Raw genomic sequence first — 26104 nt, forward strand, 5'->3', positions numbered from 1 at the left:
AATTTAGTGTCTTAACCTTATCCACACAATCAAATAAGAATTCGACTGATACAATTCAAAACGACATAATATTAATAACAACATGATTCTGATATTAAATAAGGAGGATCCTTTTCATAGTGAGTCTTTATAATATTCGATGTGAATTGATAGATCACTAAATCAAATACTGATAATTAAAATAAAAACTTAACGAATAAACTTCGTATTCAATGTGCACCAATCCATTTCATTTATTTGTTAGTAGTAAGTAATTCATACAAAGCTCAACATAATTTATAAAGGCATCCTCGTGGCATTCTTAAACGTATTTAAAACATAAAATAGCCAGCAACGACGACAGCTCCAACTCCTGCAATAGTCGAGACCTCAGGTGTGGTGCCACTGCCAGGACTAGGGGCCGAAGCTTCAGAATGAGAACCGGCACCACTTAAAGTGGATTCAGGTGAACCCGCAAGGCTGCTAGCACCGCCAGGTGCAGGTGCAGGTGAGGTAGAGGCCTTAGATCCGGCGGCGGAAACCAAGCCGACGAGGGCGATCAAGACCAAAGCAAACACAGCGATTTGGCGGGCCATCCTTTTATCTAGTAATTTGGACTTGGTGTTATTGGGAAGAATTAAAAAGGAAGAAAAGTTCGGCGACGAAAAATCGCAGTTTTTCTCTAAGGTTTTTTGTATTAACGATAGAGAATTACTGCGTAAAGAATAAAAATGATTGTTGATTTGAGTATTACGAGATCCATCATTTATAAGATAGATTATATGAATAAATTTCGGGCTACCGTTCATTTTTTTTCTTTTACATAAATTAAGTAGATTAAATTTCGGGTTATCATTTTCTCCTACATTGATGGTTGGGTTTTAGAAATATTTTATTTTATTATTTAACTCATAATTGATTAATAATGTAGCATGGTATGTATAAGTTAAAAATTAATAAATATTAAATTTTATTATATGCAAGATGTGGATGAAAAAATATTTCATATAAAAAATATATTTACAGAAAACTATACAATACAAAATCCATCAAATGGTCTCAGTGGTTAAAGTGAGTATTGTTCTTCTTTGAGGTTTTGAATTTGAGCAGTTGTGTCTACAAAGTGTGTGTGTATTGTCGATGGCTAAGAAAAAATTTGAACAAATACTACCTTATAATCACTGACTATTTCAAAGAAAATATTTAATGAATGATAATAAAAGATAAATGATTTATGTATAAATTTATTAATTTTATGTTCGATAATGAAATAGTAAATTTTAATTATTTTATATATAAATGAGAAAACTATAAATCCAAGTTGAAAAATGGCATAAAAACAAAAAGTCCAGCAACATTAATATTTTTAACAATTGTACATTTAAAGTTGTCAAGTTCAACAAAAAGGAATGTTAAAGACATTAAACTAAAATTGTATGTAATAGTATAGAAGTCACAACATCAGTTATATTAGATATTATAAATAGCTAAACTAGAACACATGAGTTAATTTATTTAAGTGGTTAAATGAATTATTTTTTTTAGGTCACGAGTTTGAGCATCAACGAATGCAAGGGTGATTAAGCGTTCATTGTTAATTGATTGAAAGTGCTTAGAAAAGATATTAATTTGTGATTAATTTGGTTTTATAAAAAATAGTTAAACTAAAATGAATAACTAAATATGTTTTGGAATTGAAATATTAATTTTTTTTTTTAAAATGATTTAAATTTGAATAGTTACGTTTATAAGGTACGTGTGCGCTGATAGAATATATATATGTTATCAGTTAATTAAAGAAAATTTTAAATAAATAATATATAGTAATTATCTAATACAATTTCAAAAAAATAAATAAATGTGTTTGGATCCAAACACAACTTTAATGTTACTGTGAGAAACGGGCTTAAGCCTAAACAAATACAGACAGCCAAACAAAGTCCAAAGATATAAGAGAGAAATGAAATCACTGGTTCTTTTAGGGCATTCAAAATACAGAGCAAAACGTGAAGCCAGCCAGCCCTTATATGACTGAAACACTGAAGAAGAAGAAGCAGTAGATAAAGCTTTTGAAGAAATGGCGTTGGCTTTCGATGAGTACGGGAGGCCCTTCATTATACTCAAAGAGCAAGACCAGAAAACCAGGCTGAGAGGGATCGAAGCTCAAAAGGCCAACATTGCCGCCGGTAAAGCCGTATCTCGGATCCTCCGAACCTCTCTCGGGCCCAAAGGCATGGATAAGATTCTCCAAAGCCCAGACGGAGATGTCACCATCAGTTAACTCCTTTCCACGTCTTTCCTTTTTGTTTTTTCTGTTAAATAGCATTAAGCTTCTGGTCACTTGATTAGGATTTGAAAATGATTTTCGGTTATGGATCTGTTTGATTTCGAGCTTCGAAATGAGAAGTTAGTTAAAGTAAGCTATTTGGTGATTTTAGCAGTTCGTAGTTACTTCATTGAGCTTGCTAGTTTTTTAACTTTGCTAACATAAAGTTATAAGCTTAATGTTTCTGTAGAAAGCTTTGTGGAGTTTATATTTCTGGATGTTATATTTTTTGGTGAAGTTATATGCTAAATGATGTTCAAAGTCCCCTGATATGTTTTTCTTCTTTGTTTGATGGATTTTTTTCAGCAAATGATGGGGCGACAATATTGGAACAGATGGATGTTGACAACCAAATTGCTAAGTTGATGGTTGAACTGTCTAGGAGTCAGGATTACGAAATTGGAGATGGAACAACTGGTGTTGTTGTCATGGCTGGGGCACTTCTAGAGCAGGCAGAACGGTTACTAGAACGTGGGATTCATCCCATACGGATTGCAGAGGGGTATGAAATGGCTTCGAAAATTGCTGTTGAAAATTTGGTGCACATATCTCAGAAGTTTGATTTTGGAGCAACAAATATAAAGCCTTTGGTTCAAACTTGCATGACCACTTTGTCCTCTAAAATGTAAGTTCCGTAGCTCTTTTCTGTGGTCTATTGCTGTAATTTACGTTTTCTGTTGCCCTTAACAATTCTCAGAGCCCAATGATGGACTAGAAACATTCATGTCACAACTAAATAGGCACTATACTAACTTATTTTTGCTTCAGTTTTGTCTTCTATAAGGATTTAATCATGTCTAATTTGTTTCAAGATGGTGCTTTTCTGTCTGAAGGTTAATTAATTAATATGTATATGCCATCTATCCTACTTTGTTGCTACTTGTCTGAGTCTCCACCAATAGGATTTTCCATATCAGGTTTCATGATCATGGTGCGCTGTATTACATATTTCGTCATGTATTCTTGTTTGCAATTGAATAAAAATTTCCCTTAAGACAATACTTTGATCAGTACAAGGTTCCATTAATATTCCCTTTAGCGCTTTATTTCATGGAAGCTGTTAAACAAATTGCAGGTGGTAATATCATTTTGTATGGAAAGAGCACTGTTTGTAAGTGTTTGTTCAATGCCTTACCTTGCTAGCATGTTGGTTAATTGTGATCAGTAGTCCTTTGGGTTTACTGGCCCTCAAATAAAATCTCTGTTGATTTATTTTTTATATTCACAAATTAGAAATAGTCAGGGTTGTTTTGGCTGTGGCTAGGGTGTTTATGCAGGACCATTGAACCATCTGAATTATGCAATGCTTCAATTGGAATAGCTCTTGCTGTGAGCTAGCAGTTCATGAACTTGTTAGTATTGAGAAGCCAATTTGTAACCATTTTCGTTGTTTTGCAGTGTGAACCGATGCAAGCGCCATTTGGCTGAGATTTCTGTTAAAGCAGTTATTGCTGTTGCTGATCTAGAAAGGAAAGATGTCAATTTAGATATGATCAAGGTCGAGGGTAAAGTTGGGGGGAAATTGGAGGATACTGAATTAATATATGGAATTACTGTTGATAAGGACATGAGTCATCCACAGATGCCAAAGCAAATTGAAGATGCAAAAATTGCCATATTAACTTGCCCATTTGAGCCCCCTAAGCCAAAAACCAAACATAAGGTGGAGATTGATACAGTGGAAAAGTTTCAAACTTTGCGTCTGCAAGAGCAAAAGTATTTCGATGACATGGTTCAGAAGTGCAAGGTATGGTTGCAGATTTTTTTTTCAATTTAGGTTGATCTTTCACATTCCGTTTCTTTAGATTATTCTCTCTGGGGAGACGGGGAAGCAGGTGGATGATTGTTACAGTCATCTTTGCAACTTTGGGGTAGACAACTTTTCTGATAGTATTGTTGTTGCAGGATGTTGGTGCAACCTTGGTTATCTGTCAATGGGGCTTTGATGATGAGGCAAATCATTTATTAATGAACCGAAACTTGCCTGCTGTCAGATGGGTTGGTGGTGTGGAGTTGGAGCTCATAGCAATAGCTACAGGTTTGTTCTGTTTATCTTATTTTCATTTGAAGACATGGTAACCAAATTCATGATAGGTAAATTTCTAGATGCTGATATGGTGTGTAACCTTATGAGCAATCTAATTTTATTTATCTTTATAGGTGGAAGGATTGTGCCAAGGTTCCAGGAGTTGACCCCAGAAAAGTTGGGAAGAGTATGTTGATTCTATTATTTCCTCATCTATATTACATTGCCTAGAAATATGTGTTGGATAAATTCCTTCCTAAGAAAATGCTTTTACGCAATAGATAGAGGACTACTGGTGAAGCTAAAGTGAGATGAACATTTGATCACTTTTCGTTTAACCACCAAAGCATTGCTCATTTGGACTAGCAATTTAGGTTTGATGAAGTATTTACATTGTAAAATTTCATCACAAACACTTATTTGTTTTTTTAACTCTATTTTTTAGGCTGGTATGGTCAGAGAGAAGTCTTTTGGCACCACAAAAGATAAAATGTTGTACATTGAACACTGTGCAAATTCAAGGGCTGTGACCATATTTATTCGTGGAGGTTGATTCTGTTTCCTTCTGTTTGATTTATGTTTGATTGATAATAACGAGTCATCTTTTATTCAGTAATCGTAATTTGATTTTTTATACTGGTTAGGCTTAAGCCTAGTCTCAATTGTAAGAGTTGTTGATTTATTCTTAGAGATAGTATCTAGTGCCAAAAAAATTCTTGGACAGTTTTAGAGCATGGATGTTTTTACCAGCCAACTCTTAAAACCAAATAAACAAATGGAAAAATGACTTGGTTGAAGAGAACTTACTTGACATGTTGACATGTGAAGAGATCTCTTGTGTCCTTTTTCTCGGTATGCAATTTATTCGCTTCATTCTTGTTTTTAGAGATCTTTATTCTTGATCAGTCTAGAACTGCTTGGCCATTCACTTATATTTATCATAAAACAAAGCTATGCAAGGATTTACTCTTTACTTTTGTAATGTTGTAGAGAGCCAAAACTAAAAAAAAGAATATTCCAAGGTGTAATGCAAGCTGAATAAATATGGATTACTCATATAAATGTCATAAAAGCTTTCCTTTGTTGTTGATAATTAGGAAACAAGATGATGATAGAGGAGACAAAGCGCAGTATCCATGATGCATTGTGTGTGGCCAGGAATCTCATCCGCAACAATTCTATTGTCTATGGTGGTGGATCAGCTGAGATTTCTTGCTCAATTGCTGTAGAGGCAGCTGCAGATAAATATCCAGGAGTTGAGCAGGTAAGAAGAAGCGTGTGTAATCCTCTAAATACCTTAACATTCTTTTTTGTTGAAGTAATTATATAACATCAAAATTTTGTTTCCAACCGCAGTATGCAATCTGGGCATTTGCAGATGCACTAGACTCGGTCCCCATGGCCCTGGCTGAGAACAGCGGTCTCCAACCTATTGAGACACTATCAGCAGTGAAATCTCAGCAAATCAAGGTAATTACTACAATTTGTATGATGATACCTTTGATCTTATATAATCTCACCACCATGTAGCATATCGTTAATTTTGTTTTTCATGTATCTGTGTCCAGGAGAACAATCCACACTATGGAATAGACTGCAATGATGTTGGGACTAACGATATGAGGCAGCAAGACGTCTTTGAAACGCTGATCGGGAAGCAGCAACAGATCTTACTGGCAACACAAGTTGTGAAGATGATTTTGAAAATCGACGATGTCATTTCTCCATCAGAATACTGAGATATAATACCGAAACTGTTTCACCCTGAAGGGTTACCTTGATTTCGATTGTTTTGTTTGGTTCGCTCCGGAACAATTTTTGTTCACTTGAGAGAAACATGTTTTACTTGTTTTGGAACTGCCAAACCCTTGGTTGAAGTAGGATGAACTCATCTTATTAACAATTGTTGCTTATTTCTTTCATTTATTACTACTTTCAACATCTAAGATCAATGGGGTCCTTTTATATAACAAGAGTATATAGCTTGTACGATTGTTGATTACGAATCTTGAATATGTTTACATCATCAAAAGACAATATAAAAGAAAAGAAAAACTAAAAATTTACCAATTAATATACACAAGATACATGAATCTATTGATCAACTGTTGTGCCTTATTGTTAATTACTTCCATCTTCCATTTTTCAATTCTTTCAATCTTTTACTGTATTTATTGCTATTGGTTCCCAATGCATGCCTAGCAACTTCGCCCCTTCTTGCAAACCAGTACACCGGCTCCTAACGTGAGCGAGCCGACGAGCGAAGATGGTCTGGCACTCAGGCTTGATGCCTTTGCATAAACCGATGATGATGTGAGCGAGCCGACGAGCGAAGATGGTCTGGCACTCAGGCTTGATGCCTTTGCATAAACCGATGATGCAGCGGTGCCGGTTTGTCTGAAAAACGCTCCGTTCAACATCAAATCCCCACTTGACCTCCAATTCCACTTCTTCCATCTTCTCCTTGGAGCATCCTCGTGTTTAGTCACTTCTTTACTATACTTGCAACAAAAATGATTAATCTATACCCCAAGAGTTGCAAAGGTTACAATTAACATTATCTAATCTATTGATATTTTTGTCTCTAATTTGGGTTCGGACTATCTCTTTAATGGAAGATAGGAGTTGGTCGATTTCTCTTGATTCTCGATGAAAAATTCTTCTATTTCTCTCCTCCATGAACGAAGTCCAAGCAAGCTTCAAGATAGTAGTAATGAGGGATTTACCTTTCCATTCTTCACAAGCCCAGCTAATAGTTTCATCCCATGTCATGTGAGAAACTCGCAGGATATATTTTTTAGGTCGAGTGAATAGTATATATTTTTCGTGTCGAGTCAAATTCGAATAAAATATATATATTTTTCAGGTCGAGTTGACCAAAAACCTAACCTCATTTGATCCGATGTCATCCCTACTTCCCAAAAACTTCAGGTGGTCTGCACCAAAATGAACAATTAATTATCCAACACCATAAATGAGTCATATCGATAATTCGATATATTAAAATGTAATCACTAAGTTACTAATTCTTGTTACATTAATGACACAATATATTAACAAAATTGATTAGTTTTTAATTTGACAATAGTTTAACCCTTACATTTTCTTTTTCACCTTCTTCCTTTTGTGATAAGGTTATATCTGAAGCTTCGACTGAACATTAAATTGGACAACCAAAAATATAATTATTCGTCTAAGGAGAGAGGTAAAATTCTAGCAAGTTGTTACAAAATTCATCTGCACCCTCTACTTAATCTATTATTCCATCAGTCTTTACCATTGTTGACCCCGCATCCCAACTATTACCAATTTCTTCTATTCGAGTCATCTTCATCCTCAATCATACTTTTGTTCTTTACTCAAAGCACTGAAAAACAAAGAAGAAGCGTTCACGTTATCAAACCATCGACGATTTATGGACTCTAATTGAAAATTAAACTAAAAGTTTACGCTTAATGTAAATCATTTAAATATTCGATGACAAAATCAATACACAATCTAAAGTTCATTACTAACGGTGTCATTTACCCTTTTAAATGGAAAGCAGGCAGTTTTGATGGATGATGTCGTGCTTGGACACTGCAACTCCACCTGTCGTCTCCACAGCATTTACCTACACAAAGTACCCCACCTTTCTCTTCGCCAAGAAAACAAAAACTAAACAAAGTAAAATAAAAATAGTGTTTTCATCGTCTCTCTTCATTTCATGCAAAGCTTGAATGAAAACCGCTAAGCCAATGTCTTTTATATCAATTATAATGCTGTAATTTTCATTATATAACGATCTAGGGTTTATTCTTAGCTCATAGAATCGGTCAAATAACCCAGTGTTTTTTCTGCAAATTTTCATTGAGAACAGAACTAAAACAATAGTGTTATTTGGCATGTTTTTTGTTTTCATGCAAGTATGAAAATTACTAAAACGATACCTTCTATATTGAAGTACTTTTCCTTTCCTCTCTTGCTTTTCGTCTTTCTCCAGAATCACCGCTCCCAAGCCTTACTTGCTACCATTGCCACCGCTGTGAACCACCCTTCTCCTCCTTCTTCTGCCGTTGTCTCCTCCGGTGACCTCAAAATTAGACGTGGCTACACCACCTACGACGCCTACATCCAACGCCAACTCAACAAAACCCTGAATCCGAAACTACGAAAAATATGGACGACGCGTGATTGGGACCGCAAGGTCAACGTCTTCTCCAGATTCTTCAAAGAACTGATGGACGAGAACCTGTTATCCAAATCCTCGAAATCTCTCTCCATCGGCGCCCGCGTCGGCCAAGAGGTGGCGGCTCTCAAACTCATTGGCGTCTCCGACGCCGTCGGCATGGACCTCGTCCCTTTCCCGCCGCTCGTCGTGAAAGGTGACTTCCATAATCAACCTTTCGACAACGACACATTCGATTTCGAGTTCTCCAACGTCTTCGACCACGCGCTTTACCCGAAAAAGTTCGTTGCGGAGATCGAACGGACACTGAAGCCTAACGGTGTCTGCGTTTTACACGTGGCATTGTCGACACGAGGAGATAAGTACTCGGCTAACGATTTGTATAGCATTAAACCGTTGACTAAGCTTTTCCGGCGATCGGATCTGGTTCGTGTACGTAAAGTTGACGGATTCGGGTTGGACACCGAGGTTGTCTTTCGTAAGAAAAAAAAATGATCCAAGGGTGACGATTTGATTTGTTATTATTTAGTTTTGATAAAACTAATTAATAGGATAATTAATTAATGGGTAAACTACTGATTTGGTCACTTTTGTTTAAGTTTTATAAATTTATGATAATTAGATTCAAAAAACATAAGTTTTAGTCAATTTCGTCGCAAGCGGCGGAGAAGATATCAGGTTTGGTGAAGAAAACATATGGAAAAAAGGGGTAAATTGATATTTTATCCCTAAATTATTTTGGGTTTACAAAAAGACCCATGATTAGTAATTTATCTAAAGTTCAAGAGTTAAAATAAAAATTAAACCTTTTTACTAAGGTTCCATGTCATCCAACCCAAGGCAGCTAATGTCTAAGTGATTAAATCTTAATAAAACGATAACGTAAGTGACCAAAACTTATGTTTTTTGAATCTAGTGACTATAAGTTTTATAAACTCAAACAAGAGTGACCAAATCTGTAGTTTACCCTTAATTAACTTTTGGGATAATATCACCTATGACCCTTTTATTTTAACGAAAATTCAATGTAATACATTTTTTTAATAATTTGTTCAATATGATACTTATACTTTGCTAAAATATTTAGTATGGTATTTATATTTTTAAAATGTTCAATACAGTATCTAATATTGTCAAAATATCTACATAGTACCTGAATTATCACTTTGGGTAGCATTATAGTACATGAGTTAATTGTATCAAACATTTCAAATTTTTCCCAATATTTAGAACATTCTGATTAAATCCTCCAACTATCAATATTATTTTAATCAAATACTTTAATGGAAGTGTTACAATGCCATTGTCAATGCTTGAAAACAAAATTAGCAAAAGAGTTCATAATTAAATTTTAAAAATAAACATGGAGGGGGAAAAGTACATCTCAAGAAGTTGAAAGAAGCCAAAAGAACATTGATCCTAGCAAACTTTGAACGACATCAACAGAAAAATCAGAGTAGACCCAAAGGGTGTCTTCATTCCTTCTTCCTAGAATCTTTGAGTTGTCCCCTCTTTCGGATGCCGAGACAAAAGCGCAAACGCCAAGCATCAACCACAGTCTCCGGCAGTGAATGAGCCAAGCCCCAGAGAATGGAATGGGGCCAGTAGGGCGTGCAACGAGGTTCATAGCCTATCCACCGCATGGCTGCTTGAGCATACCCGTCTGTCGATGGAACAAAGAAGGATGATCTTCGGATTGATGCCATTTTTGTTGCAACGTACAATGGAACCTGCATTAGGAAACCCCTTGATTGATCAGAGAATGGCAATGCATAAGAACTCAGCAGTTCTCGATATTTTCGACAATGTTAAGGTAAAACACCTGTGTAAAACTATAGCAATTGTCACTTTTATCCTGTAATCATACAAATGGATTGACTTCCTAACCCGATTTAGCGATAATCCTCCCTCTTGTTTTGTCAATAGAACACACTGTAATCTTATATGTCGAAACTGAACAATTTCGTTAACATTTACGAAGCTAATTCACACGAGTCATCAGAAATACATACAGTTTTGATTCACACGAGTCATCAGAAATACATACAGTTTTGGTTCCATGTGCTAGTCGTACAACTAATATCATAAACTAATTTCATAAAAAAGAAAGAAAATTGCATAAAAACATTGTTGAACCGGCTTTCTTGTTCACTGTCTCGTACTGTAAGCAGACTTGCTTAATATACTCAGAACACTAACACAGTAACACCCTATGATAAGAGAGTAAAAGTGATCGAAAAGATTGCAGGGTCCGAAGCAATACATCGTTTCTTCTCCCGAATGAAATTAGCTAATATAAACAATTCAATATTCCAGATTTCTTAAATAACATCATATATTATTGACCATAGCAAGTTCAACAAGAAAATCAAAATTTTGTCAACATTTATGGTCAAGTAGATAAAATGAAATGCCTTGAGAGACAAGAAAACAAGATAATAATGACATATACCTAATTTCTAATAACTTGACATGTAAGAATCAATCTTTTAGAACAAGAACAAGAACAAGAGTCCATTTTCATTATATATTAGCAAATCAGGTTGTTTACTGTTAGAATACACTTCTAGTGATCAAAATTTGAAATCTTGAAAATGCATAACCAAGAGATATAGTAGACCTATGCTATTCGAACTCTAAAGAACCTCGATATACATGAAAAAACTTTGAAAAGACTAACCATACTTGTACCCGACACTCTCAGCCGAATCCAAATAACACCGATGTTAGCAAATCATGTTGTTTATTGGTAGAATGCTTTTCTAGTGATCAAAATTTGAAATAGTAAAAGCGCATAGCCAAGAGATATAGTAGACTGATGTTACTCGAACTCTAAACAAACCTCAAAATACATGAAAAAAACTTAGAAACGACCAACCATCCTCGTATCCAACATTCGCCGGAATCCAAATAACACAAATTTAGACTAATCCATATCTGGAATCTCACCTATGGGTTCGTGTTTCAACCTTTCAATGTAAATCATAGGCATGTATTAGCAAACATTACCTGACACTGAACATCAATCCCACTGTTCTTGTATTCAACATAAAGGCACCTAGAGAATTGATCAATATACCTGAAAACAATCCCGAGAGAACCATCAACTTTATTTTCTAAAAACAATAAAACCCCAAATTTAACTATGCAAAAATGTCAGAACACTCACGCCTTAGTAGCAGCATAAACAGCATAAAGTGGATCAGAAGGTATAACAATGGCAGCACCAGAGCCGATATTCACAATGGCACCTTTCTTCCTCTTCACCATCCCAGGCAAAACAGCTTGAGTAACCTTTGTGGTACCTTCAACATTAACCCTAATCAAATCCCTCAACAGTTCCTCGTCAACCTCGTGGAAGAACCTGGCGTAAGGATACGAGATCCCAACGTTGTTAATCAGAACCCCAACATCCAACCCTTCAATGGTTTCTTTTATCCTCTTCACGCCTTCATCGAGATCGCCGGTGAAGTCGACAACGACGGTCTTGATCTGAATCTTGCCGTGCTTGGCCAAGATCGAATCAGAAACATCTTTGAGTTTATCAGGATTACGACCCACCAAGACGAGATTAAGCCCCTTCTTAGCCAGCTGAAAGGCGAAACCTTTGCCTATGCCATCGGTTGGACCAGTGACCAGACCCCATGAGCCATATTTCTTGAGGTTTTTTCCCGGTCTGAGGAAATTGACCCAGACCCATTTGAGGAAAACAATTGAGGATTTGAAGATTGATAAAGAACCTAAAGTGAAAAGGAAAATGACCCAGAAAGGCTGAGCCTTGAGAGCATCGAAGAAACAGGTTTCCATGGATAATGACGAGGGAAAAAACTTGAAAATTGTGTGAAAATAACAAGGGAGATCTAAGGGGGAATCTTTAGCAAATCATGTTAGGCAGAAACGGTTGGGGGAAGCAGGATAGGATTGATGAATTTATAGATGACTAAGGCAAGAAGTGGGTGAAGCAGATGAGCTGAAAACCACCTTAGTTAACTACTTCACACGACACTGTTTAATGAAGCCTGGGAGAGCTTATCATGTCCTGTTTTGACTCATCAACTATTATTTTGGCAAAAGGGTCCTAAAAGTTTTCCTAAAATATCAATTAAATCTCTAAACTTTCTACATCCAGTTTATCAAATAAACTCCACAATTGATTTGATTGTTAAATGCTACATTTGAATAAAATATATTAATTTAAATATGGTTTAAGGGTACACAACTTAAAAAAAAACATTAATGAAATTTGTTATACCTTCAAAGATAGACTTTAAAAAAAATTAAGTTTCCGTCAAATACAATTTGTAGAAATTGTTAGCCTTCCATTAGTCAAGGTCGTCGGACATTCCTTTTCACTTATTAGAGCCTAAGCAAGCCTATATCCTTCGAATATAGGCCTTTTAATCAAATATAGTACATAGACAAAACATTTGATAGGTTCACATGATGATTTTTTAGAACGAAATTCGAAATATGATTATTAAATTTATTTAATCTTTTAATATATAAATAATTATGATTATCTTATGTCTGACGCCATTAACTAAGATCACTATAAATACACCCAAGACTTATGAGAGGTCGAAATTTTCACAATTTCCTTTGACCTTCGTCTTCTTTTTTTTTATCACTTACGTCTCATGGAGAAATACCGCCCAACGACTGTTCACTTGTCGACCATGATTCTTTACCTAAATCAGAAGGAGTAAACCATCAACAACTAACGAGATAAACTTATTTTCATCAATAATTTTTTTTTATTTTACCCAATCAAACCCTCAAATAAAAAATAAACTAAATTATTAAAACGAAAAATTAAACCAATTAGATTATTTGATCTATATTAGTCATTAAATCTTAATATTTTTGTGAGATAATATAAACATTGCATCCGAAAACACAATCTATACCTATAGATGATAGATAATAATATATTGTACGTACATTAAGTTTAAGCTTATGTGTGCTTGATCCAATTCTAATTAATTCACATTGATTGTTTAGTTAGCGTGGGGCTTGATTCTTGAATGTAGGCAGTTACGCTACCGGACTTGATCCCATCACTTTCCTTCATGAGTTAGCTGATCCTACAAGTTGGCCACGAATCACAACATTGTACTCTTTTATCGGTTTAGATATACAAGGGTACGAACCAAATGAGTTCAATGATTAAGGTCTTTAAACTGATATTATCTTATACTCATATCAAATTAATAAAAAAATATACAATTGAATACAAGATAATATATATGTAAAATTTATTTTATAAATAATTTAAAATTAAAGGATATTTTGATTATTTTAACAAAATTGTCTTTAAGAATATGATCACACCTTATATAAAGTTTAAATCAAATATAAACTGTTTTGTTGAATGAATTTAACATCTTTTATTTGATCTTTTAGTTGCCCCCACGCTAACTGAACAATCAATGTGACAATTATTGCCATGCATTTCACTAATATTGTATATAAATTAGAATTGAAGCAACCACACATAATGTATTTATGTATGTGATATGAACATTGATTCAATTATATATATATATAAACAAGAAGTGTGAATTTTAACCTTAATGGAATATTTTAGTTTTCTTCTCTGCTTTTGCTGTGATCTTGCAGTTTCAGTAGAATCAACCGCAACGTTCCCACCGGTCCTTTTCTCGTCCCTAGCTATATTGAATATGGCCGTATTACCTTCAGCCGATGCCGGATCGTTCACATCCCATTCCCCAAATTTCGGCAGTGGCTGCAAAAACATGAACAAATTACTCATCAAATCAAACCCAGGAAGAAAAACAATGATAAAACATTTCTGGGTTTCACTTTTTTCCAAGAAAAACAATAACAACAACAAAAACCCAGAAAGGAAGGAGTGAAAGAGAATCTTACAGAAGCCATGGTAGAAGAAGAGCAGGCGATGAAACGAAAGAGAGAATTTCGTGGGGATTAATTGGGTTTTTATGATAATTAAGATGAGAGAAATTCAAAGATCAGTGGAATTTATATTGGGGTTTGGGGTATTTTAAAATTGTTGAGGGGAAATTAAAAATTAAGATTTTGATTGATTTTCCCACTCGGATTACACGTCTGAGACGCGGGATGTTTCAATTTCCATTTTCCTTTTTCTTTCTTCAAAAAGAAAATTTTAGCTTTTCAACGAACAAGACTGCCTTTGTTCTTTGCTTTACCGCGGTATAAACTATTGTTTTAGTCAAATCATGTCATTAGTACCTCTAGTATACTTAAATTATGAATTTAATTCTTATATTCTAATTTGATCCATTTTAATTCTTATAATTTTGTAATTTTAATCTTAACCCTCGTAGTGCATGAATTATTGTTTGACTTGACGTATTAACATACTTACCATTTTTATAATCACAAAAACTAACAATAGAATTTGACTTAACATATTAACATATAGAAATTTAAAAAATTAAAAGTATAAGGACCGACACGAATCAAGCGACATTGGTAGTATATGAATTGTTGTTGTTCTTTAAGGTCATGGGTTCGAGTATCATGAATGTTAGGGGTGTGAGCATTCAATGTCAAATGGTTAAGAGCTATATTTGAATAGATGTCTTGTACTTACCCCAAATTAATAAAAAAAATGTACAAGGACTGAAAAATATTAAATTAGAGTGTAAGGATTAAATTCATATTTTATGTGTAGCACAGGGATTAATAGAAAAAAATGGCGGGCTTTAAAAATGATTGGATTATTAAATATAAAATTTATATAAAAAGTTTAAAGAATAAAAGTTTTCGATCTCACACCTCAATCTGACCCATTCTACTTCAAAAACAGTGCTGGCATTAGACGAGTCGAGATGGGTTTACTCACTTAACTTTTATATTTCATGTTTTCTCAAAGTATTTTAGATTAATATTTTTATAATAACTTTTGGTTGAAAACATTTTAAGTTTTAAATTTAAATTCCTTTCTTACTAAATCAAGTTAGAAATAATATTACAAAATAAATTAATGAAATCAAATTTTGACAGTCTAATCAGAAAATTATTGTTTTAAAAATAAAATCATCATGATTAATGTAATCTTTAAAATGGACGTTGTTTCTAAAGTTAACAATCCTTACAATCATCGTAATTAATGTTATCTTCAAAATAAACGTCGCTCCCTGAAATTAACAATTCTAAAAATTGAAGTGAAAAATAATAGAATTGTTGACTTTGAAGAAAATTAAAAAATTTGAACATTATAGAGAGAATATGAGAGAAATGTGTTAGATTAAAATCTATAATTATGGGTACATATATATAATATACAATGTTATTATAAAGTAGTACATAAAGATTAAGTGATAAATTATGTTACATCTGTAGCAGGTATTAAAGTGTAAATACAATAAGTTGTATTTATAATTTGATGAGGGGCAAAATTATAAATACTTAATAAATTGATATAATATTTATTTTATATAAAGAGGTAGTGGTCCCTAATAAATATGTTAACTTGCATTACTCTTATCCTGAAAAGTTTTTAGGGCAAGAGCAAATTTATCTTCTTGAAATATCACAACTAAAGAAATACTTAAAATTTCAAACTATCGATTAATTCAAGTATGCTTCCTCATCTAGTATTCTACTCCTAATGATTTCATATAATTATATATTGAGTTCTTGATTTTTCATCTATTAGGATTTTGATACTTACAAGTGGTATCATCGTCTCCTTACGTTAAATCATTGAAAAATCATTTATTTATTTTCTGAATTGATTTATTTCCTAACAAGTGGTATCATCGTCTCGTTGTACTTAATTGATTTATTTTATGAATATTTCTCATTTTATCTTTTCATGTACCTCAATTCTTATTTTTCCAAACTCTGATTTAGCATCTCCACCGCTATCAATTTATCGTTCTCAAATCAAAAGAAATCTGACCCTAACTTCAACAAAATTATATTTTTAAAAAAGAGAAAATAACTTTAGTGACTAAAAATGTCTTATAATATACGATTTTAACCAACTTTTTTTGGATTTACCAAAATGACCAACTAAATCGCAATGCGATCGATAATTCGCAACGCGATCTCCGGTATCGCAAATCAGTTTCCAGATTCGCAATGCGAACTTCGACTATCGTAACGCGAACTTGGACTATCGCAATGCGATTTACATATTCGCATTACGATAGTCCAAGTTCGCGTTGCGATAGTCGAAGTTCGCGTTGCGATTTTTCAAATTCGTTGCGATAGTCGAAGTTCGCGTTGCGATTTATTCCAAATTCGTTGCGATAGTCGAAGTTCGCGTTGCGATTTATTCCAAATTCGTTGCGATAGTCCAAAATCGCAACTACTGGTGGTATTGCATTTGTTTCTTAAGAATTTTCTCTAAAAAGATAGTATTCGCGCGGACGTGTCGAAGACACGTATGATCACGACCACGGCTACGGCCCGAGACGAGACGGACGGCGGCGGCGGCGGCGCGCGAGAGTCCCCCTTATTCTCTATCACTCAACAAATGCAATACCACCAGTCGTTGCGATTTTGGACTATTTAAGTAGTAGTAAGAATTATGAATTTCATTAAATCAATTAAAATGATTGATTTTCATTAAGAGTTGCATTTACATTTTCAAGTATAATAATAATAAAATGATTTGAAAATAAAGATCGCATTGTGGAATTCGGGTTAATTTCCACCAATAATAACAAATTCACCTTGAAAACTATTATCTAGGTGACTAGTGTGAAAACGATTGTACTAAAAATCACCCCAAGGTAAATTCCCAAGAAAGATGAGGGGTCACAATGGTCCCTCTAAAACACACTTTCCTTAAACAGAACTACCAAGACAAGTAATTTTAATAAGACAATAATTAACAACAACTATACCCGACAATAGTTATTAAATAAACATAAAAGAGAACACCAAAATTTAACGAAGTTTTGCCAAAATTATGCCTATGTCCTCAAACACTACTAAAATAATATTTCACTAATAGAGAAAATATTACAAAGAGAGAAAGAGTATAAATAACCTTTAATAGTGAAGAAAGCTTATATTTGTGGGATGTTTAGTTAAGAAAGAGGAAAATTTTATTTATAACAAAAGAATTTCGACCAACCAACGTGGGACTCTGCAAAAAAAAAAACCAACACAAGCCGCATACTAGTGTGAGCACTAGAGAACTCTACGTTCTCCTAAAACCAATGAGACTCCATACATTACTTCTTCCACAGTTGCTATATTAAGCAAGAAAGACTCTATAAAAAGACTCTGAATATACATAAACTTCAACCAAGAAAAAATAATCATCTCCATTTGAGTCATATAAAAAAACAAGACGATGATTTTAAAGCAATTCTGTCAAGTTTTATTTGTTGCTTTCTACTTATCATTGTCATTTCCCTTTGCACATTTTCAGGATGTGAGCCCAAATCCATCCATCCTCCAACCACTTCCTGTAAAGTTGGATTCTGGTTCTTTTACGCATTCTGGTTCTTTTTCACAATCAAGTTCTTCTGCGGCTTCCCATTCTTTTTCGGGTTCACATTCTTTTTCTGCAAAACAAGACGATGGTCAGGGCTCTTCTTCTATATCGCATTCAAGTTCCGCTTCTGGCTCGGCCTCACATTCTAGTTCATCTTCACAAGCCGGCTCTTTTCATCATTTTGGTTCTTTCAAAGGTTCTGGCTCTTCTGCAGATCCTAATGATTCTAAAGGTTCTGGCTCTGTTGCGACTTCTCAATCTTCATCCGGTTCTGGGACTTCTGGTTCCTCTACAAGTTCCGGTTCTTCTTCAACTTCTGGCAATTCTAAGGGTCCTGGAGAATCCTCACAATCTAATTCTGTAAATCAAGGTGGTGTTGCAGGTCAAGGTTCTGCATCTTTCTCGCATTCAAGTTCAGCTTCTAGCTCATCCTCACGTTCTAGTCTGGCTTCACACTCAAGCACTTTTAATCATTCTGGTTCTTTTAAAGGTTCTAGCGCTTCTGCAGATTCTAATGATTCTAAAGGTTCTGGGTCTGTTGCGACTTCTCAATCTTCATCCGGTTCTGGGACTTCTGGTTCCTCTACAAGTTTCGGTTCTTCATCAACTTCTGGCAATTCTAAGGATCCTGGAGAATCTTCACAATCTAATTATGCAAATCAAGGTGGTGTTGCGGGTCAAGGTTCTGCATCTTTCTCGCATTCAAGTTCAGCTTCTAGCTCATCTACACGTTTTAGTTCAGCTTCACATTCAAGCTCTTTTAATCATTCTGGTTCTGTTAAAGGTTCTGGTGCTTCTGTAGATTCTAATGATTCTAAAAGTTCCGGGTCTGTTGCGACTTCTCAAGCGTCATCCGGTTATGGGGCTTCTGGTTCCTCTACAAGTTCTGGTTCTTCATTAGCTTCTGGCAATTCTAAAGGTTCTGATGAATCCTTACAATCCAATTCTGCAAATCAAGGTGGTGTTACGGGTCATGGTTCTGCATCTTTCTCGCATTCAAGTTCAGCTTCTAGCTCATCTGCACATTCTAGTTCAGCTTCACATTCAAGCTCTTTTAATCATTATGGTTCTTTTAAAGGTTCTGGCGCTTCTGCAGATTCTAATGATTCTAAAGGTTCCGGGTCTGTTGCGACTTCTCAAGCTTCATCCGATTCTGGGGCTTTTGGATCCTTTACAAGTTCTGGTTCTTCATCAGCTTCTGGCAATTCTAAGGGTTCTGAAAAATCTTCGCAATCCAATTCTACAAATCAAGGTGGTGTTGCGGGTCATGGCTCTGCATCTTTCTCGCATTCAAGTTCAGCTTCTAGCTCATCTGCACATTCTAGTTCATCTTCTAGCTCATCTGCACATTCTAGTTCAGCTTCACATTCAAACTCTTTTAATCATTCTGGTTCTTCTAACGGTTTTAGCGCTTCTGCAAATCTTAATGATTCTAAAGGCTTTGGGCCTATTGCAAATTCTCAATCTTCATCTGGTTCTGGGGTTTCTGGTTCTACGAATTTTAGTTCTTCATTAGGTGCTGGTAATTCAAAAGGTTCTGGTGCATCCTCACAATCCAATTCTGTAAATCAAGGTGGTATTGCGGGTAATGGCTCTACATCTTTCTCGCATTCAAGTTCAGCTTCTAGTTCATCTTCACATTCTAGTTCAGCTTCACATTCAAGCTCTTTTAATAATTTCGGTTCTTTTAAAGGCACCGGAACTTTTGTAGATTCTAATGATTCTAAAGGTTCTGGGTCTATTGCAACTTCTCAATCTTCATCCGGTTCTGGTTCTTTATCAGGATCTGGTGAATCCTCACAATCCAATTCTGCAAATCAAGGTGGTGTTGCGGATCATAGCTCTGCATCCTTCTCTCATTCAAGTTCAGCTTCTAGCTTATCGTCACATTCTAGTTCAGCTTTACATTCCAGCTCTTTAAATCATTCTGGTTCTTTTAAAGGTTCTGGCTCTTCTTCATATTATAATGATTCTAAAGGTTCTGGGGCTTTCGGTTCCTCTACAAGTTTTGGTTCTTCATCAGTTTCTGGCAATTCTAAGGGTTCTGGTGAATCCTTACAATCCAATTCTACAAATCAAAGTGGTGCTACCAGTCATGGCTCTTCATCTTTCTCACATTCAAGTTTAGCTTCTGGATCATCCTCACATTCTGCTTCTTCTAAAGGTTTTAGCTCTTATGTGGATTCCAACAATTCTAGTAATTTTGGTTCTACCGAGACTTTACAATCTTCATTAGGTTCTGGGGCTTCAAACTCCTCAACAAGTTCTGGTTCTTCATTAGGTTCTAGTGATTCCAAGGGTTCTGGATCATCCTCGCTTTCCAAATCTACAACTCAAGGTGGTGTTACAAGTCATGGTTCTTCATCTTTCTCACATTCAAATTCAACTTCTGGATCATCCTTACATTCCAGTTCTTTCGCACATTCTGCTTCTTCTAAAGATTTTGGCTCTTCCGCAGATTCCAAGGATTCTGGTTCTACTATGACTTCACAATCTTTATTAGGTTCTGGAGCTTCAAATTCCTCTGCAAGTTCTAGTTCTTCGTCAGATTCTAGCTATTCCATGGGTTCTGGTTCATCCTTGCATTCCAGTTCTGCAACTCATGGTAGTGCTACAAGTAATGGCTCTTCATCTTTTTCACATTCAAGTTCAGCCACTGGATCATCCTCACATACCAGTTCATTCTCGCAATCTGCTTCATCTGAAGGTTCCACTCATTTGAAGGGAAAAAGTTCTTCTAAGGCTTTAAACTCGACATCAGGTTCCGGTTCGAGGACTAGTTTTGGTTCATCATTAAATTCTAGTAATTCGAAAGGAGAAAGCTCTTCTAAGACTTTGAACTCTGCATCAGATTCTGGTTCCTCATTCGGTTCCTTGACAAGTTCTGGTTCTTCATCAGGTTCTAGAACTTCTAAGGGTTCTGGCTCATCCTCAGGTTCCAATTTTGCAAGTCATCGTGGCACTAACTCATTCTCACATTCCAATTCATCTTCTGGCTTATTCTCGCACGCCAGTTCATCTTCACACTCTGGTTTGTTTAACCATCTTGGTTCATTTACTAGTTTTGGTGCTTCTAACTCTACTATAAACTCTAATGCGTCCACAAGTTTAGATTCATTATCTTGTTGTAAATTTTCCAAGATTCTAATCATTTGAATTGTACATTAGGTTCTGGTGATTCAAGCCTTTCCACGGGGTCATCAAGATCTAGCAATTCTGATGGTTCTGGTTCTTTTAAGAACTCAGACTCTTCATCTGGTTCTAATGCTTTTGGATCTTTTAGAGGGTCAGCTTCTATAATAGGTTCTCACAATTCTAAGAGTTCAAAATCCTCATCAGATTCTGACATTTTTAAAAAGTCGAGTGCTTTATCAGGTTCCAACAATTCTAAGGGTTTTGGATTTTCTGACAATTCAAAATCTTCATCAAGTTCTGCTGGTGCTAAAACTTTAGACTCATCATCAGGTTCTATTATTTCTAACTCATTTTATATAGTTGGGCTGTTTATAAAGTTCTAACAACTATAAAGGTTCTAAATTTGATATGGTTTTTTCACTTATTTATTAGGTTCAGATGGATCTATGTCATTCACAAATGATTCTATTAGTACAGATGTTTATTTCATATTTATAATCAAATTATAATATTTTATAGGTCTTACAAATGCAGGCACTTCCGTTTACACTGGTTCTTCTGCGATATCTAGTCACTCTGCAAAACACACAAGTCCTGCAGCATCTAGTCACTTTGTCGCACAAACTGGTTCTACCACACATGCCGGATCTTCTACATCATCTAGTCATTCTGCATTACATGACAGTTCTTCTGCAACATCTAGTCACTCTGCTGCACACACCAGTTCTTCTGCAACATCTAACCACTCTTCCGCAAACACTGGTTCTTTTGCGACATCTAACCACTCAGCCGCAAGCATTGGTTCTTCTGCAAAATCTACCCATTCCGCTACACACACTGGTTCTTTTGCAGCATCTAGTCACTTTGCCGCACAAACCGGTTCTTCCACACACACCGGATCTTCTACATCATCTAGCCATTCTGCATCACATGGCAGTTCTTTTGCAACATCTAGTCACTCTGCTGCACACACTAGTTCCTCTGCAACATCTAGCCACTCTGCCGCACACACCGGTTCTTCTGCGACATCTAGCCACTCAGCCGCAAGCACTGGTTCTTCTGCAAAATCTAGCCATTCCGCTGCACACACTGGTTCTTCTGCAACATCTAGTCACTTTGCAGCACAAATTGGTTCTTCCACACGCACCGGATCTTCTACATCATCTAGCCATTCTGCAGCACATAGTAGTTCTTCTGCAAGATCTAGTCACTCTGCTGCACACACCAATTCTTCTGTAACATCTAGTCATTCTGCTGCACACACCGGTTCTTCTGCAACATCTAGCCACTCTGCCACACACACTGGTTCTTCTGCGACATCTAGCAACTCAGCCGCAAGCATTGGTTCTTCTGCAAAAACTAGCCATTCTGTTGCACGTACTGGCTCTTCTGTAACATCTAGTCGCTTTGCTGCACAAACTGGTTCTTCCACAAAGGACGGATCTTCTACATCATCTAGTCATTCTGCATCACACGGCAGTTCTTCTGCAACATCTAGTCACACTGCTGCACACACCAGTTCTTCTGCAACATCTAGCCACTCTGCCGCACACACTGGTTCTTCAGCGACATCTAGTCACTCAGCCGCAAGCATTGGTTCTTCTGCAAAATCTAGTCATTTCGCTGCACACACTGGTTCTTCTGCAACATCTAGTCACTTTGCCGCACAAACTGGTTTTTCCACACACGTCGGATCTTCTGCATCATCTAGCCATTCTGCAACACACGACAGTTCTTCTGCAACATCTAGTAACTCTGCTGTACACACCAATTCTTCTGCAACATCTAGTCATTCTGCTGCACACACCAGTTCTTCTGCGACATCTAGCCACTCTGCCGCACACACTGGTTCTTCTGCGACATCTAGTCACTCAGCCGCAAGTATTGGTTCTTATGCAAAATCTAGTCATTCCGTTGCACGCACTGGTTCTTCCGCAGCATATGGTCAATTTGCCACACAAAATGGTTCTTCCACACACGCCAGATCTTCTACATCATCTAGCCATTCTGCATCACACGGTAGTTCTTCTGCAACATCTAGTCACTCTGCTACACACGCTAATTCTTCTGCTGGTTCTTCGACGACATCTAGCCACTCAGCCGCAAGCATTGGTTCTTCTATAAAATCTAACCACTCCGCTGCACGCACTGGTTCATCTATGACATCTAGTCATTCAACTGCAAGCACTGGTTCTTCTATGACATCTAGCCACTCTGCCGCACATACTGGTTTTTTTGCGGCATCTAGCCACTCTGCCGCAACCACAGGTTCTTCTGCGACATCTAGCCACTCTGGCTCACACACTAGTTCTTCTGTGGCATCCAGTCACTCCGCCGCACGCACTGGTTCTTCTGTAACATCTAGCCACTCTAGCGCACATATTGGTTCTTCTGCAATGTCTAGTCACCCTATCGCACACACTGATTCTTCTACGACATCTAGCCAATCTGCCTTACGCACAGGTTCTTCTGCGGTATCTAGCTACTCTGCTGCACGCACTGATTCTTTTGTGAAACCTAGTCACTCTGCTACACATATTGGTTCTTCTGCGACATCTAGCCATTTAGCCACAAACACTGGTTCTTCTACAACATCTAGCCACTCTGGCGCAAACACTAGTTCTTCTGCAGCATCTAGCCACTCTGTCGCACACACTAGTTCTTCTATGGCATCTAGTCATTCCGCTGCACGCACTGGTTCTTCTGCGACATCTAACCTCTCTATCGGAGATGCTGGTTCTTTTGCAACATCTAGCCACTCTGGCGCCGACATTGGTCCTTCCGCACACATCAATTCTTCTACAACATCTAGCCACTCTGTCGCACGCACTGGTTCTTCTATGACATCTGGCCACTCTGTTGCAAGTATCGGTTCTTCTGTGACATCAAGCCAGCCTATTGCACACAGCAACTCTTCTGCGACATCTAATCATTCCGTCCCGGGTACTGATTCTTCTGCACACACAGATTCTTCTGTGACATCTGGCATATCTACTAGCAATATTGGTTCTTTTGCGACTGGTTCTTCTGCACACACAGGCTCTTCTAAGACATCTAATCACTCTATCGCAAGCATTGGTTCTTCTGCGGAATCTAGTCACTCTGGCACAAGCATTGGTTCTTCTGTGACATCTAATCACTCTGTCGTAAGCACTGGTTCTTCTGCAACATCTAGTCATTCTGCTGCACACACTAGCTCTTCTACGGCATCTAGTCACTCTGCCGCTCACACTGATTCTTCTGCGATTTCTAATCACTCTGCCGTAGACATCGGTTCTCATAAGTCACAAAGTCATATGTCTTCTAGTCACTCACACTCTAGTTCTTTCTCAGCTTCTCATCATTCTTCCTCAAGTCATAGTTTTGGTTCCACAACTTCCGGCTCTTCCACAGGTATCGGATCTTCTATGACTAATGCTGATTTCGCTACTGGTTCAAACTTGAGTAATAATATTGGTTTTAAAACTTCAGGCTCTTTAAGAGGTATCAATTCTTACGATACTCTTGGTTCTACAAACTCTGGATCTTTCGACAGTTCTGACGAAAGCCAATTTGGCCATAGTTTCTCGAAGGTTTTTGCTTTCGGAGACTCATACACCGATACAGGCAATGCTCAATCTTTAGGCATTATGAAAAGCTTTGTGAGTGACTTTTTATCAAAATTTGATCAAACCATGCACTCAAACCTCAAGTTTGATGGTAGATCAAGTAATGGTCGTTTGGTTATCGACTTCCTTTGTGATTCTCTCAACATATCGACGTTGCCACCATTCGAAGTTGCTTCAAAAAAACCCGATATCAATGAAAAATGTGGAGTGAATTTCGCCATTGGAGGGTCGACATCTCTTTCCGGTGACTTCTTTAGTAATAACAAAGTCTCCAATAACTTCATGTGGCAAGGCACTCCATTAGGTTTCCAAACACAAATAGAATGGTTCAACGAGTTTTTCACGGAAAAAGTCTGTAATGGGAAAATCACTGAACAATGCAAGGCACAAATGGGAAACAACCTCATTTGGATTGGACAAATGGGTGCAGATGACTTCGCTCGCGTTATCGGATCTTCTATTTCGTTGAGGTGGCTTACCGATATAACTCTCGATCAAATCTCCAAAATCCTCACGGTATGTATTTATATCATGTCTAATATTATCGAGTCTAGCATTGAGTGTCTTCTACATTTAGAAAAATGCTTTAAATATGAACTTGGAAACTTTATTTTTGTTGCAGACGGTGTTGGATAGTGGTGCAAAGTTCATTGTGGTTCAAGGACTACCACCAGTCGGGTGTTGGCCATTAGCCAAGTTATTAACTCCCCAATTCGCCCAGGATGAAATGGGTTGTTCTGCAGTTATCAATAAAGCAGTAATGGCTCACAATGATTTGTTACAGAAGACATTGGAAGAGTTTCGGAAAAAGCAACCCCACGCTACGATCGCATATGCTGATTATTTTAACGCATTCAAGACGATCATGGAAAACCTTGTCGAGTTTGGTTTTTCAGACGGAGTTGACACGTGTTGTGGCGTCGGAGGTGTACTCAACTTTAACTTGGACATCCTATGCGGCATGCCTGGTACAAAAACTTGCAGCAACCCAAATGGTTATGTCCATTGGGATGGACTTCATCTTACAGAGGCAATGCATAAACAAATTACTCGTCTCTTCCTCAAGGATGGCTTCTGCAAACCGTCTTTTGCCGAACTCGTCAACAAGCATCGCAGCTTAATTCAAGCCGCTCAACCGTAGGCTCCTTACAACGATCGAGCACTATGGACATTTTGTCCATAAATTAGCCCTATGGGCATCCCATCTTCACACAGGTGAAGCAATAGTGATGTATCTTAGACTTCAAAATCTAATAAATCTGTATCATCCTTTTTGAAATGATACGGTGGCGGCTTTTGTCACTCTTTCTCATTCTATTTTCGATCTTCATGGAGTTCAATTTGTGTTGCTCGGACTTTTTATTTCTCATCCCGTAATTGTGTGTGGGACACATACGACTGA

General features: G+C 36.7%; 6 protein-coding genes across 7 annotated transcripts; 3 read left to right on the forward strand and 3 right to left on the reverse strand.

Moving 5' to 3' along the window:
* Nucleotides 1-223: 223 nt before the first annotated feature.
* Nucleotides 224-705, reverse strand: LOC120118060. The gene has a single exon (XM_039138205.1). It carries the CDS (start codon nucleotides 573-575, stop codon nucleotides 312-314), a length of 264 nt encoding a protein of 87 aa, XP_038994136.1. The 5' UTR covers nucleotides 576-705; the 3' UTR covers nucleotides 224-311.
* A 1283-nt stretch (nucleotides 706-1988) lies between these two features.
* LOC120117988 (T-complex protein 1 subunit epsilon-like) lies at nucleotides 1989-6248 on the forward strand. Its single transcript, XM_039138139.1, has 9 exons — nucleotides 1989-2255; nucleotides 2612-2930; nucleotides 3704-4052; nucleotides 4211-4343; nucleotides 4466-4518; nucleotides 4777-4879; nucleotides 5429-5595; nucleotides 5688-5801; nucleotides 5900-6248. Exons 1-9 carry the CDS (start codon nucleotides 2057-2059, stop codon nucleotides 6068-6070), a joined length of 1608 nt encoding a protein of 535 aa, XP_038994070.1. The 5' UTR covers nucleotides 1989-2056; the 3' UTR covers nucleotides 6071-6248.
* A 1990-nt stretch (nucleotides 6249-8238) lies between these two features.
* LOC120118073 lies at nucleotides 8239-8994 on the forward strand. The gene is made up of 2 exons (XM_039138212.1): nucleotides 8239-8344; nucleotides 8381-8994. Exons 1-2 carry the CDS (start codon nucleotides 8239-8241, stop codon nucleotides 8992-8994), a joined length of 720 nt encoding a protein of 239 aa, XP_038994143.1.
* Nucleotides 8995-9861: 867 nt separating this feature from the next.
* LOC120117990 (very-long-chain 3-oxoacyl-CoA reductase 1-like) lies at nucleotides 9862-12414 on the reverse strand. The gene is made up of 3 exons (XM_039138140.1): nucleotides 11669-12414; nucleotides 11509-11578; nucleotides 9862-10229 (listed from the first exon to the last, which is right to left on the reverse strand). Exons 1-3 carry the CDS (start codon nucleotides 12304-12306, stop codon nucleotides 9975-9977), a joined length of 963 nt encoding a protein of 320 aa, XP_038994071.1. The 5' UTR covers nucleotides 12307-12414; the 3' UTR covers nucleotides 9862-9974.
* Nucleotides 12415-12719: 305 nt separating this feature from the next.
* LOC120117991 (RPM1-interacting protein 4-like) lies at nucleotides 12720-14507 on the reverse strand. 2 transcript variants are annotated; one of them, XM_039138141.1, is made up of 3 exons: nucleotides 14389-14507; nucleotides 14069-14245; nucleotides 12720-13187 (listed from the first exon to the last, which is right to left on the reverse strand). In XM_039138141.1, the coding sequence occupies exons 1-3, from the start codon at nucleotides 14395-14397 to the stop codon at nucleotides 13128-13130; spliced, it is 246 nt and encodes an 81-aa protein (XP_038994072.1). In that variant the 5' UTR covers nucleotides 14398-14507; the 3' UTR covers nucleotides 12720-13127. The 2 variants fall into 2 exon arrangements, 1 of the variants encoding a protein (XP_038994072.1); XR_005515709.1 differs by lacking the exon at nucleotides 12720-13187 and adding an exon at nucleotides 13565-13583 and having other exon boundaries at nucleotides 14389-14500.
* Nucleotides 14508-19385: 4878 nt separating this feature from the next.
* LOC120118075 (sericin 1-like) lies at nucleotides 19386-25871 on the forward strand. The gene is made up of 6 exons (XM_039138213.1): nucleotides 19386-19411; nucleotides 19465-20990; nucleotides 21128-21424; nucleotides 21614-22651; nucleotides 24527-25218; nucleotides 25325-25871. Exons 1-6 carry the CDS (start codon nucleotides 19386-19388, stop codon nucleotides 25841-25843), a joined length of 4098 nt encoding a protein of 1365 aa, XP_038994144.1. The 3' UTR covers nucleotides 25844-25871.
* The last annotated feature ends 233 nt before the right edge of the window (nucleotides 25872-26104 follow it).

The sequence above is a fragment of the Hibiscus syriacus genome, unplaced genomic scaffold (genome assembly GCF_006381635.1).
Source record: "Hibiscus syriacus cultivar Baekdansim isolate YM2019G1 unplaced genomic scaffold, ASM638163v2 tig00110325_pilon, whole genome shotgun sequence".
Taxonomy (NCBI): Eukaryota; Viridiplantae; Streptophyta; class Magnoliopsida; order Malvales; family Malvaceae; genus Hibiscus; species Hibiscus syriacus.

Coding starts and splice junctions, on each gene's coding strand:
- LOC120118060 (XM_039138205.1), bottom strand. CDS start 575: ATGGCCCGCCAAATCGCTGTGTTTGCTTTGGTCTTGATCGCCCTCGTC.
- LOC120117988 (XM_039138139.1), top strand. CDS start 2,057: ATGGCGTTGGCTTTCGATGAGTACGGGAGGCCCTTCATTATACTCAAA. Junction 2,256..2,611: donor AGACGGAGATGTCACCATCA/GTTAACTCCTTT, acceptor GATTTTTTTCAG/CAAATGATGGGGCGACAATA. Junction 5,802..5,899: donor TGAAATCTCAGCAAATCAAG/GTAATTACTACA, acceptor ATCTGTGTCCAG/GAGAACAATCCACACTATGG.
- LOC120118073 (XM_039138212.1), top strand. CDS start 8,239: ATGAAAATTACTAAAACGATACCTTCTATATTGAAGTACTTTTCCTTT. Junction 8,345..8,380: donor CCAAGCCTTACTTGCTACCA/TTGCCACCGCTG, acceptor CTCCTCCTTCTT/CTGCCGTTGTCTCCTCCGGT.
- LOC120117990 (XM_039138140.1), bottom strand. CDS start 12,306: ATGGAAACCTGTTTCTTCGATGCTCTCAAGGCTCAGCCTTTCTGGGTC. Junction 11,579..11,668: donor GTTTATGCTGCTACTAAGGC/GTGAGTGTTCTG, acceptor GATTGTTTTCAG/GTATATTGATCAATTCTCTA. Junction 10,230..11,508: donor GGATTGATGTTCAGTGTCAG/GTAATGTTTGCT, acceptor TTCCTAATGCAG/GTTCCATTGTACGTTGCAAC.
- LOC120117991 (XM_039138141.1), bottom strand. Junction 13,188..14,068: donor AACTAAAATATTCCATTAAG/GTTAAAATTCAC, acceptor CTTCTGATTTAG/GTAAAGAATCATGGTCGACA.
- LOC120118075 (XM_039138213.1), top strand. CDS start 19,386: ATGATTCTAAAGGCTTTGGGCCTATT. Junction 19,412..19,464: donor CTAAAGGCTTTGGGCCTATT/GCAAATTCTCAA, acceptor TACGAATTTTAG/TTCTTCATTAGGTGCTGGTA. Junction 22,652..24,526: donor CCACTCTGCCGCACACACTG/GTTCTTCAGCGA, acceptor ATTTCGCTACTG/GTTCAAACTTGAGTAATAAT.